Raw genomic sequence first — 14,540 nt, forward strand, 5'->3', positions numbered from 1 at the left:
TCGATCCAGAGTGGGCGGAGTAACAACCAGGAAATGCAGCAGGGAGCCGATCTGATTGGTCAGATTTAGCCAAATAAAAACTTCATTGATTCTCTTTGATTCTTTGGTTCGCCCCGAATTTGTTCAGAGCTTCTCTTCTGTCATTATGATGAGTCAGAGAGCAGCAGTTACAGAGAGAGGGGGCGACAGTTTTTCAATAGAAAGTGAACTGGAGCCAGAGTCGATGGAGCTGGATGCGCGCCCACGATCACTTCCTGTTTGGATTGTAGCGGCTACCAGGTTAGCGATGTCCTTTTACCCTACAGCTATGGTTCCTGCCCTCACCTGTGCTCACGCGCTTTAGATAATGACAAAATGGCGGATACTTTTCGGTTATAAATGCGTTTCCTCCGCTCGACGTGGCTGGACGTTCCCTTAGAGACGGGATGAGGAGCTCAGTCACACGAGAGGAGAGACCGAGGACACGCCGGAGGGACTATGTGTCTCTGGGCTGGCCTGGGAACGCCCTGGAGTCCCACTTGACGGACTAGAAGAAGAAGCGTTAGAAGTTTTGGAGACGATGCGTAAAAAAAACTCCCTGTGAAAATGTGCGTCCGGATGAACAAAAGTGTAATAATAATATTACTCTTGGTACTAGAACACTCTGCTCAGACATAATGGGTCCATTTGGTCTGATTACTAAAAGCATTCACCCAAACGCCCGGAGCAAAGTTAAACGGTCTGTTATTTGAACTGCAGCTGTGGCGTTTTACCGTATTGTGCGCCGTCTCACTTTGCCCTTTGACCCTCAGATGATGGAAAACCGATTGTCGATGCAGAGGAGGGCGGCGAGGAACCCCCCAGGAGACAAAGGCCTGATAAAGACCAGCACCTACATCGTGCCCTGCTTCCTCTTTGTCGAGGTCAGTTAACGCTCTTTCTTTCTTTTTTTAATTCTCTGCGGCTGATCGCTCCGGAGACGAATGGAACGAATTACTGTTGTTTTGTGCCCGACCTTATCTGGACATTTCTCTCACTTACGCCATTTACAACAGTTACGTTCCAGATTAATGTGGTCAAACTGGTCAGTCCGTGTAGGTCTTTTCCCCAGTTTTATCTTTTATTTCCCTCCACAGGAATCCTCCATTATTCTTTATTAAAGTGTTTGCTGGGGACTGTATGCTCTGTGTTCAATGAATGCACGACTTTTGATTACATTATAAATCAGTATTTTCATTTGCATAAATAGCCCTAAGTGAAAACACAGCGAGGGCTTGAATATTAAGAGAGTGAATTGCATCGACTGGTCAGATAAAGTGTGAAAACAAAGCGGAGATGGATTTATAATGTTGTTTTTATGTATTTACACGAGGGAATCACACGTTTTTGGAGTTTTTTTTGGTTTGTTTTGTATTAATCCTGATCTCGTAGGTGCTTTTAAAATGGAAATGATGGAACGGACGTTTGTTGGTAGGAAAAGGTGCGTTGAGTTGACAGTGGCTCAGTTGGTAGAGCGTTTGTCCATTGGCGCACAGGTTGTCGGTGCCGTTCCGGGTCCCTCAGATGAACGCCGTCGTTGCGTCCGTGGGTCCTGGATGTAAAGTGATTCCAGAGCCGTGAAGGTCGTGAAGCGTCGAGTGAAAATGTGACCGTGAGACTCTGAAAATGGAAATGATGGAACTTTGTAAAGAAAAGATCCGTTCACTTTAAAATGGAGGTCAGAGCTAAAAATCAGTCTGAGGTTTACGTTTTGATGAGTTTGATACGTGTTTAGTCTGATGTACAGATACCAGAGTAAAAGTAAAAGTATCACATGAAAAATCTACTTCAGTAAAAGTATTAAAGTATTTGTATTTAAAAATGGACTTAAAGAGTAAAACCTATTTTTTTTTAGATCCAATAAAGCTTCAAATGTAGTGTCTGTCCTTCCAGCTCTCCTCTGTCTCTCCTCTGTCTCTCCTCTCTCTCTCCGTCTCTCCTCTGTTTCTCCTCTGTCTCTCCTCTGTCTCTCCTCTGTCTCTCCTCTCTCTCTCCGTCTCTCCTCTATCTCTCCTCTGTCTCTCCTCTGTCTCTCCTCTGTCTTTCCTCTCTCTCTCTCCTCTGTCTCTCCTCTGTCTCTCCTCTCTCTCTCCGTCTCTCCTCTGTCTCTCCTCTGTCTCTCCTCTGTCTCTCCTCTGTCTCTCCTCTGTCTCTCCTCTGTCTCTCCTCTGTCTCTCCTCTGTCTTTCCTCTCTCTCTCTCCTCTGTTTCTCCTCTGTCTCTCCTCTGTCTCTCCTCTGTCTTTCCTCTCTCTCTCTCCTCTGTCTCTCCTCTGTCTTTCCTCTCTCTCTCTCCTCTGTCTCTCCTCTGCCTCTCCTCTCTCTCTCTCTCCTCTGTCTCTCCTCTGTCTCTACTCCATCTCTCCTCTCTCTGTCTCCTCTGCTGTCTTCTCTATCTCTCCCATCTCTCTCCTCTGCCTCTCCTCTGTCTCTCCTCCGTCTCTCCTCTCTCTCCTCTGTCTCTCCTCCGTCTCTCCTCTCTCTCTCTCCTCTGTCTCCTCTCTCTCTCTCCTTTGTCTCTCCTCTGTTTCTCCTCTGTCTCTCCTCTGCCTCTTCTCCGTCTCTCCTCTGTCTCTCCTTTTTCTCCTCTATCTCTCCCGTCTGTCTCCTCTGCCTCTCCTCTCTCTCTCTCTCCTCTGTCTCTCCTCTGTCTCTCCTCTGTCTCTCCTCTGTCTCTCCTCTGTCTTTCCTCTCTCTCTCTCCTCTGTTTCTCCTCTGTCTCTCCTCTGTCTCTCCTCTGTCTTTCCTCTCTCTCTCTCCTCTGTCTCTCCTCTGTCTTTCCTCTCTCTCTCTCCTCTGTCTCTCCTCTGCCTCTCCTCTCTCTCTCTCTCCTCTGTCTCTCCTCTGTCTCTACTCCATCTCTCCTCTCTCTGTCTCCTCTGCTGTCTTCTCTATCTCTCCCATCTCTCTCCTCTGCCTCTCCTCTGTCTCTCCTCCGTCTCTCCTCTCTCTCCTCTGTCTCTCCTCCGTCTCTCCTCTCTCTCTCTCCTCTGTCTCCTCTCTCTCTCTCCTTTGTCTCTCCTCTGTTTCTCCTCTGTCTCTCCTCTGCCTCTTCTCCGTCTCTCCTCTGTCTCTCCTTTTTCTCCTCTATCTCTCCCGTCTGTCTCCTCTGCCTCTCCTCTCTCTCTCTCTCCTCTGTCTCTCCTCTGTCTCTACTCCATCTCTCCTCTCTCTGTCTCCTCTGCTGTCTTCTCTATCTCTCCCATCTCTCTCCTCTGCCTCTCCTCTGTCTCTCCTCCATCTCTCCTCTCTCTCTCCTCTGCCTCTCCTCCGTTTCTCCTCTCTCTCTCTCCTCTGTCTCTCCTCCGTCTCTCCTTTCTCTCTCTCCTGTCTCTCTCCTCTGTCTCTCCTCTGTCTCCTCTATCTCCCCCTCCCCTCCGCCCCTCCTTCCACATCCCTCGCTCCCGTGTGCACCTCCTCATTCTTCTCACTGCAGATCTCCTGCTCTGGGAGTCGTTTGGAGCCGTGTAAATGATGTCTCCTCTGTCTCCTCTATCTCTCCCGTCTCTCTCCTCTGCCTCTCCTCTCTCTCTCTCCTCTGCCTCTCCTCTGTCTCCTCTACCTCCTCCACCTCTCCTGCCCCTCCTTCCACATCCCTCGCTCCTGTCGTTTGGAGCCGTGTAAATGATCTCTCCTCTGTCTCCTCTATCTCTCCCGTCTCTCTCCTCTGTCTCCTCTACCTCCTCCACCTCTCCTGCCCCTCCCTCCACATCCCTTGCTCCTGTCGTTTGGAGCCGTGTAAATGATCTCTCCTCCGTTTTCGACTCGGCGACTCCCTAAAGAAGTGATTCATGGGCTAATTACCCAAAGACTTTATGAGCTGATAACATTGATCTGAGGAGGAGCCACAATAACCAGCCCTTTTTTGTGTGAGCGTCTCCTTCTCTTCTGAGCTTCTCGTTTCTTTCGCTCCTTTGCTCTTCCTTGTAATCCCTAAATGACCTGGTGGATTACTTTGGGCCTCAGCTGTATTTTTAAATTAATTGGCCTAATTAACGAAGGAAACCCAATTAGACCACGCAGCCGCAGACTCTCCCCCAGCCCGCAGCGCCGCTTTAGCTCCGGCTGAACGCGCACCAGAACTCGTCTTTTTTTATATTCGATCTAAAATAGAACGACGGTGAGTTTGCCCGCGGCGCACTTAAGTGAAATATTAAGACGGGTGAATTTTGTTGTGTTAAAATCTGTGAGGGAATTTCAACACGAGAAGTCAAAAGTTCAGGTTTTGCAATAGAAAAATGGAATGAGAGCGAAGTGAAAGAGGAAAAGTGAGTTTGTTTGAACAGGACAAAGTGATTCAAAGAGTTTGACAGACGAGAAAGACGTTAAAATAACAACAAATAAAACGTCAGTAATCATCATGAAAGTAACGGTAAAAGAGAAGTTTAGACCTGGTTTAGACCTGGTTTAGTCCTGGTTTAGTCCTGGTTTAGTCCTGGTTCAGTCCTGGTTTAGTCCTGGTTTAGTCCTGGTTTAGTCCTGGTTTAGTCCTGGTTTAGTCCTGGTTTAGTCCTGGTTTAATCCTGGTTTAGTCCTGGTTTAGTCCTGGTTTAGTCCTGGTTTAGTCCATGTTTTAGTCCTGGTTTAGTCCTGGTTTAGTCCTGGTTTAGTCCTGGTTTAGTCCTGGTTTAATCCTGGTTCAGTCCTGGTTTAGTCCTGGTTTAGTCCTGGTTTAGTCCTGGTTTAGTCCTGGTTTAGTCCTGGTTTAGTCCTGGTTTAATCCTGGTTCAGTCCTGGTTTAGTCCTGGTTTAGTCCTGGTTTAGTCCTGGTTTTAGTCCTGGTTTAGTCCTGGTTTAATCCTGGTTCAGTCCTGGTTTAGTCCTGGTTTAGTCCTGGTTTAGTCCTGGTTTAGTCCTGGTTTAATCCTGGTTCAGTCCTGGTTTAGTCCTGGTTTAGTCCTGGTTTAGTCCTGGTTTAGTCCTGGTTTAGTCCTGGTTTAATCCTGGTTCAGTCCTGGTTTAGTCCTGGTTTAATCCTGGTTCAGTCCTGGTTTAGTCCTGGTTTAGTCCTGGTTTAGTCCTGGTTTAGTCCTGGTTTAGTCCTGGTTTAGTCCTGGTTTAATCCTGGTTCAGTCCTGGTTTAGTCCTGGTTTAGTCCTGGTTTAGTCCATGTTTAGTCCTGGTTTAGTCCTGGTTCAGTCCTGGTTTAGTCCTGGTTCAGTCCTGGTTTAGTCCTGGTTTAATCCTGGTTCAGTCCTGGTTTAGTCCTGGTTTAGTCCTGGTTTAGTCCTGGTTTAGTCCTGGTTTAGTCCTGGTTTAGTCCTGGTTTAATCCTGGTTCAGTCCTGGTTTAGTCCTGGTTTAGTCCTGGTTTAGTCCATGTTTAGTCCTGGTTTAGTCCTGGTTCAGTCCTGGTTTAGTCCTGGTTCAGTCCTGGTTTAGTCCTGGTTTAATCCTGGTTCAGTCCTGGTTTAGTCCTGGTTTAGTCCTGGTTTAGTCCTGGTTTAGTCCTGGTTTAGTCCTGGTTTAGTCCTGGTTTAGTCCTGGTTTAGTCCTGGTTTAATCCTGGTTCAGTCCTGGTTTAGTCCTGGTTTAGTCCTGGTTTAGTCCTGGTTTAGTCCTGGTTTAGTCCTGGTTTAGTCCATGTTTTAGTCCTGGGTTAGTCCTGGTTTAGTCCTGGTTTTAGTCTTTAATCAACATGACGCCTGAAACACAAAAACACAATGTGATTAAACTTTTAACCCCTGAGCTCGACTCGTCTCATCATCTGATTTTGTTCTTATTACATTTTTAAATTACAGACACTTCATGGACACGACGCAATAAACAGACGATAAACGATAATATTGAAACCACAAAAACTATTCTAAATCTACAATATTGTTAAAAAAAACATAAGCTGCGATAAATAAACAGAATGAAACACTTTAGTCTTTAGTTTGCTTTTGTAACGAGTCAGACGAGTTATTAATTTAACCTTTTTACATCTTAAATGTCATTATGAAAAAAAAGAGCAGAAATGTCCCAGAAAAATTCCACTCTGTAAATACTGACCCAGAAATATAGCCCCAAGTTTCATCTACAGAACGATAAGTCGATGTAGTGATTATTTTTATTTTTATTCTGTTTCTGTATCTCTCTCTTTTCCCAGCTCCTTTTGCATTCGCTCTTTCTCGTTTCTCATTGCTCGTTTCTCGTTCGCTGTTTCTTTTTCTCCTCGTTCAGCATCGCCATGACGACCGTTATGACAGTTTTAGCGGTTTTACATTTACGGGTCTAAAGCGTCGCAGTATTAACTCCATCAGCGCTCTCCTCCCTCTCTCCTCCCTCTCTCCTCCCTCTCCCCTCCCTCTCCTCCCTCTCTCCTCCCCCTCTCTCCTCCCTCTCTCTTCCCCCTCTCCTCCCTCTCTCCTCCCCCTCTCTCCTCCCTCTCTCCCCCCTATCTCCTCCCCCTCTCCTCCCTCTCTCCTCCCCCTCTCTCCCCCCTCTCTCCTCCCTTTCTCCTCCCCCTCTCTCCTCCCTCTCTCCTCCCCCTCTCTCCTCCCTCTCTCCTCCCTCTCTCTTCCCCCTCTCCTCCCTCTCTCCTCCCCCTCTCTCCTCCCTCTCTCCCCCCTCTCTCCTCCCTTTCTCCTCCCCCTCTCTCCTCCCTCTCTCCGCCCCCTCTCTCCTCCCCCTCTCCCCTCTCTCCTCCCCCTCTCCCCCTCCTCCTCCCCCCCCTCTCCCCCCCTCTCCTCCCCCCTCTCCTCCCCCTCTCCCCCCCTCTCTCCTCTCTCCTCCCCCTCTCCCTCTCTCCCCCCTCTCCCCCCTCCCCCCCCCCCTCCCCTCTCTCCTCCCCCTCTCTCCTCTCCCAGTCTGTTCCTCCCTCATCACTCTGGACCCTCTGGAGTAATTACATCCTCTGCTTCACTGCTGCTCTTAAAAAGATTCTCTCCTTCATCAGGACTCCTCCTCTTCCTCCTCCTCCTCTTCCTCCTCCTCCTCTTCCTCCGCTCCCGTTTCTGCTTTAAAGACAAACTTCAAGCGACGTTTCTTTTTCTGATGGATTATGTCCGACGTGAACTGTCGGAAAAGAACAACGCCGTGAAATAAATGAGAGAATGTGTTTAAAAGAGAGAATATGATGATCGACGACTCAGTATCTCACCTGTTTAACTTTGATACAGGAACTTTTAATACAAGAGTGCATGATGGTCTATGGTTAAAAACTGAGCAATAGTGAGGAGGAAAGAGAGAGGAGAAGAGAGGAGGAGAGAGGAGGAGAGAGGAGAGAGGGGAAGAGAAGAGGTGGAGAAGAACTTTTAATACTCAAGATCTAAAAACTAAGAAAGAGAGGAGAGAGGGAGAGGAGAGGGAAGGAGGGAAAAGGAGAGAGGAAGAGAGATGAGAGGAGGAAAGAGGGAGAGAGTAGGAGAGGAGCACAGAGAAATAGGAGAGAGGGAGAGGAAGAGAGATGAAAGGAGGAAAGAGAGAGAGAAGGAGAGAGTAGGAGGGGGTGAGGGAGTGATGGAGGGAGAGAGGGAGAAAGAAAGAAGAGGAGGAGACAGAGAGAGGAGAGGAGCAGAGAGAAAGAGGAGAGAGAGGGAGAAGAGAGGGAGGGAGGAGGAGACAGAGAGTGGAGAGAGTGAAAAAGGAGAGGAGGAGGGAGGGAGGGAGTGAGAGGAAGGGAGGAGGAGAGAGGGAGAAGAGGAGGAGACAGAAAGGAGAGGAGGAGGAGAGAGAAAGAGGAGAACATTTAATACAAGCTCTCATGATTGTCTATGTCTAAAAATTTAAAAATAGGGAGGAGAGAAGGAGGAGAGAGGGAGAGGGAGAGGAGAAGGGGAGTGAGAGGGAGGGAGGAGGAAACAGACAGGAGAGAAAGAGAAAGAGGAGGGGAGGAGGGAGGGAGAGGAGGAGTGACAAAGAGGAAAGAAGGAGAGGAGAGGGGGAGCGAGAGGAAGGGAGGAGGAAACGGAGACAGGAGAGAGAGAGAGGGAAGGAGGAGAGAAGGAGGAAGAGAGAGGGAAGGAGAAGAGAGGAGGAGGAGAAAGAGAGAGGAGAGGAAGAAAGAGGAAGAGAGAAAAGGAAACAGAGAGGGGAAGGAGAGAGAGAGGAGAGGAGAAGAGGAGAGAGAAAGAGGAGGAGGAGGGAGGGAGAGGAGGAGGGAGAGGGCGAGTGAGAGGGAGGAGGAGACAGGAGAGAGAGAAAGAGGGGAGGAGGAGAGAAGGAGGAGGGGGAGGGAGAAGAGAGGAGGAGGAGAAAGAGACAGGAGAGGAGGAGAGAGAAAGGAGGAGGAGAGAGAGGGGGAAGAGAAGAGGTGGAGAAGAACTTTTAATACACAACATCTCATGATTGTGTACGACTAAAAACTGGACAGTAGAGAGAAGGAGAGAGGGAGGAGAGAGGGAGAGGAAAGGAGAGGGAGAGGAGGAGGAAACAGAGAGAGGGAGGGAGGAAGAGAGAGGAAGAGAAGAGAGCGGAGAGAGAGAGAGGAGAAGAGATGGACTAGAAGAGAGAGGAGGAAACAGAGAGAAGGGGAAGGAAGAGAGAGAGGAGAGAAAGGAGGGAGAAGAGAAGAAAAACCTTTAATCCGAGATCTCCTGATTGTCTCTGTGTAAAAACTGTCCACACTTGAACTGAACCTGAAAACGGAGGAAAAACCCTTTGATTCTTTCTCTTTGAAGCTCATTTAAACTCGTCTTTACTAAAGTGAGAGAAACGCACTCGTCTGTTTTAAACCGTCACGTGTTTCCTGCGCTCAGAAAAACACCGTCCCCCGTTTAAACAAAGATAAAAAAGATCTGTAGCTTTTTTCCCCCGACACGTCTCTTTGGTGTAACCTTATATTTTACGACTATAATTAGCGCCTCTTGTTTTTCTTTCGCTTTGATTTCCCCGGCATCGCTTCTACCTCCGCGACTTCGCTCTGCAGTTAAACAAAGGCCGGTTGCGTTGTCGTTTGTGCGCCGTGAAGCCGCTCGCCGTGGCGTAGCTCCCCCCGGAGGGCACTGGCTTCTTTGTTGTTACATTAGCATCTCATTAGCCATTTGTTTTCTTTTTCCGTCCGTCCGTTTCTGCGTCGGTTCTCCTCCTCTGTAATGTTTTTTTTTTTTTTTCCTTATCGTTACAACTTCTACATCAGGAATAAACGCCGCCGCTTCCTTCAGCGCGTCCCCCGTATCAGCGTCTTTCTATCTCTCCGCGTCGTCACTCCTCATCGATTATCTCCCCGGTCGGTTTCACTCCGCGGCCTCTTGATTGTTCAGCGAATTTCACTTCTTTTTTTCTTTTTTTTTTTCCCGAAACTGCATCTAATCGTCGTCTCGCTATAAAACGCACCATCCGGATTTTCCATTTTGCAAAACAACGCACACGCTCAAAAGCTGTTAGATTCTTCGTCCTGATGTCTCTTTTGTGTCTCTTTCTCGTTTCTGCTTCTGCTGAGCCGCGCTGGAAATCGGTCTGGGGCCCCATCGCGGTCCCCCGGCTTCAAAGCGGCGTCTTTATGAAGTCATTTTGATACAACAGATTTGCGACTCGCTGGAGACGCCGGTGGGAGGAGAGCGAGCTTGATCTGGGCCAAACGGGCACGCCGCGAAGAGCCGCTCCAAAGCCGACTTACAAAGGACTTACAATGACTATTTTCAGATTCGGAGAGAGCGCCAAAGCCCAGAAGTACCAGTACTTTCACACAAACGACGGAGAGCGACGTTTTATGGCGCCGCAACGTTATGTTCTATAGCGCTATAAAAGAGCTCGTTAAAACCGTGTATTGTAATGTGCAGATTTATGAGGCGTTTTCAGATTACGGACCTCGTCTCTGTTATTAATGCGGCGTTTACGGCCGACCTCGCGTCCCCCCCGTGCGGCGCAGTGACATCGACGCTTTCTAGAAACGACTCGTCCACAGTTTCAAGAGCGAGAAAATGCGGTGATCGTTTAGAGCAGGGGGTGCGCAAACTACGGCCCCGGGACCAAAAACGGCCCGCGGACTAGTTTTTATGGGTCCTCGCGCCTCCTGTTGAACCTTTAAATTAAACTTTTTCTACCTCTATATCCAAAAACATCAGATTTAATTGTGATACAGACCTAAAATGGATGTGTTTCATGTGGTTCTCGATAAAAAAATATAATAAAAAAGTTTGGGCACCTCTGGTTTAGTGTCAAACACATTTTCACCGAGAGCCACATCAGAAAAATGGCGGCTCTCAACGGTACAGATGTAATGTAAAATAAACGTAACTACTTTTTTAGCTTGTTCATAAACTTTCTGTATTTATTACTTATTCAGTTTACAAATATTGCACATGTATTTCCATTATTGTAAAAAAAATATGGCTGTATAACTTTTAATTTACCTTGTTGTGGGCCACATAAAATGACATGGCGGGCCACATTTAGCCCGTGGGCCTTGAGTTTGACACGTGTGGTTTAAAAAGTAGCGACAGTGGCTCAGTTGTTAGAGCATTTGTCCACTGACCTGAAGGTTGGCAGTTCGAATCTCGCTCTTGACATGGTTGGCGGTGCGATTCCGGCTCTCACAGATGATGCTGTTGTTGTGTCCTTGGGCAAGACACTTAAAGGTCTCACTTTACATGAAACTGTGAGCTGATGTTCTAATGCTGTTATCTTCTCAAAAACAGACCTGGAGTTGTGTTTTGTTTCATTCACACATGTTTGAGTCACACTTTGTATTATTTTATTTATTTATTATTATTATTTATTATTCTGTCTACGTCTCCAAAGCTCAAAACGTTCCACCTTGTGATGTCACGAAGTGGTAATTTTCAAGTTAACAGCTACATTTTACCTTTTATTTCAGTAGAGATTGGCAATTTTATGACCGAAATCACCCAAATTATTGTAGAAATGAAGGTGTGCGGAGTTTAAAAACACTTCCTGTATCACCACATGATGACATCACAAGGTGGAACAGAGCGTTTTTTGTGTGTGGTTTGTGTGTTAAACGTGTGTGAATGAAACAAAACACAACTCCAGGTCTGTTTTTGAGGATTTAGCAGCATTATAACGTGACTTAAAGCTAAAAAGAGTCGATTTTGTGTCTTTTAGAACCTTTACCTCCTCGTTTGCGTCGCACTGATGCTTCTGCGGTGGACCAGTACGTCTTTCGTCTTTGCACTGGTCCTGTCTTGATTGTGGACATCTGTCTCCTCATAATTATCCTCCGTGCCTCAGTTTTGGACGGCCTGTTTTGCTAATCATGTGCTCCCGGTTCTTTGTAGCGTTGCCAAGTGCGTGAACATCAGGAAACGGTTAGCTTGACTGTTGACAGGATGTACTGCCTCCAGCTTTACTGTAGCATCACTACCTGGATAATGAACAGCAGCGTCAGATCCTCCTCCTCCTCCTCCTCCTCCTCCTCCCAGGCCTGGACCAAACCGACGGAGCGAGCAATAAACAATAACGGTCGTCGATAATCATTCGTGCGACGTTTTATATAATTTTGATCATCGCCAAAAAAGATAATCGCCGTCATATATCACCAAAATGTGCAGAAAAAGGACTTATCCAGAGGTGAGTCAACAGAAGGGACAGAGGGGGCTGTCTCCTCCCCCTCTCTCCTTCTCCTCTCTCCTTCTCCTCTCTCCTCTCTCCTCCCCCTCTCTCCTCCCCCTCTCTCCTCCCCCTATTTCCTCCCCCTCTCTCCTCTCTCCTCCCCCTATTTCCTCCCCCTCTCTCCTCTCTCCTCCCCCTATTTCCTCCCCCTCTCTCCTCTCTCCTCCCCCTCTCTCCTCCCCCTCTCTCCTCCCCCTCTCTCCTCCCCCTCTCTCCTCTCTCCTCCCCTCTCTCCTCCCCCTATTTCCTCCCCCTCTCTCCTCTCTCCTCCCCCTCTCTCCTCTCTCCTCCCCCTCTTTCCTCTCCTCCTGTAATGAGTAAATTCCGGATGGATTTGTTTAATGTCACATGTGGAACATTCCAGGCAAAACAATGACATCTCCATGACGACAAGTTGAGCAATACATTAAAAATACTTAAGCAAAAGTAAAAGTACCACATGAAAAAATCTACTTAAGTTTATTTCATGTATTTATTTATTTTGAGCAGATTAATAAACACATGTATCCAGTATTTTACACAGGTGTTGTTCATTTATTAAGTTTAAATGTAGTGATTTTGATTAAAAATGACACATATTTTGGTAAAAATACAAATCTATTTCACTTTTCTCATGAATTTTGTGTGTTTATGTTTGTTTTGCTCAAAGCCGAAGCTTCAACTCTTAAACTTTAGTCAGGATGTTTCCACGAAAACGGTAAAAATAACCCCTCAAATCATATGAAAAGTACTTTTTACTTTAGTAGTGGAGTGGAGTAGAAAGTACAGATACTGCCCTCAAATGTAGTGAAGTACAAGTAAAAAGTACACACTGTTAAACGTACTTAAGTAACGTACAGATACCTGAAAATTCTACTTAAGTACAGCAATTTACTACTACAAATGATTCAAGTGAAGGTGGAGTTTAAAAACACAGTGGAGCACTTCCTGTATCACCACATGATGACATCACAAGGTGGAACAGAGTGTAATACAGGCCGTTTACATCCGTTATTTTATCACAGTCGACGTAGGAGACACTTATTTAGCGACGGTTTTCTCTCGCTCCAAACACGTGCAGCTCATTATATCTCACACACTTTAATTCTCTCGCTCTTTTCGCTCTTGAATTCACTTTATTCCATTTCCTCTTCGCAGAAACGAGTCTCGTCTTCTCGTCTTAGTCCCTGCGTCTCTGTCCTTCTAATCAGCAGATCGCATTGTTAATGTTTCAATGGATGTAATATCTCCGCTCGCGTCTCCGGCGTCTGGGAGTTTTACGCTAATATACATTTAATGACGTCTTAAACCGCTCGCACTTTTAAGCGTTTAAACTCCATCAGATCGTCTCATTTTCACGTCACGCAGACATTTATCCACTTTATCTGGATTTCATCAGCGCGAGGACACAGATCTGTTTACCGTTTACTCTCAGAGGTGGAAGAAGTGCGCCGTTTTGTGATTTAAAAGTACAAAACAAACCTACCTAACAAGACAGACACATTACAGTTCAGATCTGTGGAGCGTCGTCCCTTTTCACAGGAGGGATTCTTGGATTTTTGACCCACGGAAACATCTGTAATGAGTAAATGGTTTTGTGGATTTGTTTAAATTCATACACTGAAAAAACTATAATTTATATCCTAAACCACATGCGTCAAACTCAAGGCCCCCGGGCTAAATGCGGCCCCCCCACGTCCTTTTATGTGGCCCACAACAGGATAAATGAAAAGGTTTGACTGTCTTAAAATGTCAGTTCATCAGGAGATACAGTTATACAGCCATATTTTTATATCTATGTAAATGTAAATGCGATATTTGTAACTCAAATACGAAATAAATACAGAGACGGTTAATGAACGAGTTTAAAAAAGTAGTTGCGTTTATTTTACGTGCGGCCCTTTGAGAGTGACCATTTTGCTGATGTGGCCCTCGGAGAAAATGTTAGTCTCACCCCTGGACAAACTATGAAAAAAAGTGCGACGTATAGTCCAGAAAATACAGTACTTAAGTTAATTTCATCAACTGAAGTAGATCAATAAACACGTTTCCAGTCAACTTAATGCACATTTCACAGATTTTTCGTATTTAAGATCGAAAAGGAGTGGAAAGTAAAAAGTAAAAGTAGGAAAGTACCTGTTTAAAAATGCACTAAAAGTAAAAAGTAAAGTAGATCCAGTGTCGTTAGCGCCCCCTTCAGACAGATATAAGGCAGCGTCCAGCAGAAATCTGACCAGAACTGAAGAAAAACGTTTTGTCCAGTTACACATTTAAACTTCTTCTTTTACTTTAGATCAGACCTGGACGACTGAGGGATTACGCAGACAATAAAAAGTCAAAGTAAATCTTTTTTTTTCCTACCTGTTTTTATTTGTATATTTTAGTTTTGCTTAAATTATGAACTTGATAAAAATAAACCCTTTGTCTTTTCAGCAGCTCAGACATAACGCTCGTGGATCTGTGCGTATAAATAGATCGTCTTTCCCACATTTTTCCCACACAAGTTTTATTTTTGTCTGTAAATAGATTTTCTTTCTTGTGTTATATGTGTTAAGGAGGTTTGGCTAAATAAGTGTTAAACCTAAAACCTAAAGAATTAAACCCCTTCAGTCTGTAGAATAAATCATTGTAACACGATTGATATTTACGCTAAAGAACTGAAGAAAATTAACTAACTAATACAAAAAAATCCTTTTCCAAAACGTAGTGGCGTTGAAAGTACAAATACTGCTCTCAAATGTAGTAAAATAAAGTATCCGTATTAAAATTAGCACTTATAAATCGTACTTTACTGCTTTTACTTTGTTACGTTCACTCTGTACAGTTCTATGCGTCTAATTAAAAAGTTCTTTCCCGTTTTCGCAGGCACACAGTCAAACGGAGCAGACACAATAGGAGTTTTGCCCTCATTATGTCGACGAGGCAGCGAGCAGCACCTGTCTGTCTGTCTGTCTGTCTGTCTGCGAACTCTCACTCCGGCTCTAGAGAGATTTTGTAACTTGTTCGCCGCCTCCTGCACAGACAGAGCGTCGGCGTTTCATCAGGACGAC

At 45.9% G+C, this 14,540-nt stretch overlaps 1 protein-coding gene across 2 annotated transcripts in view; it reads left to right on the top strand.

The window, feature by feature from the left end:
- The first annotated feature begins 791 nt into the window (after positions 1-791).
- The window catches only part of plppr2b (phospholipid phosphatase related 2b), a 68,458-nt gene continuing 54,709 nt past the window's right edge, over positions 792-14,540 (top strand). The window contains exon 1 of one of the 2 annotated variants that reach the window (XM_033972297.2): positions 792-902. In XM_033972297.2, the coding sequence (XP_033828188.1) occupies positions 792-902 (111 nt within the window). The remainder of the gene's footprint in view (positions 903-14,540) is intronic. The other variant, XM_033972304.2, reaches the window with a different exon arrangement.

The sequence above is a fragment of the Periophthalmus magnuspinnatus genome, chromosome 1 (assembly GCF_009829125.3).
Source record: "Periophthalmus magnuspinnatus isolate fPerMag1 chromosome 1, fPerMag1.2.pri, whole genome shotgun sequence".
NCBI lineage: Eukaryota > Metazoa > Chordata > Actinopteri > Gobiiformes > Gobiidae > Periophthalmus > Periophthalmus magnuspinnatus.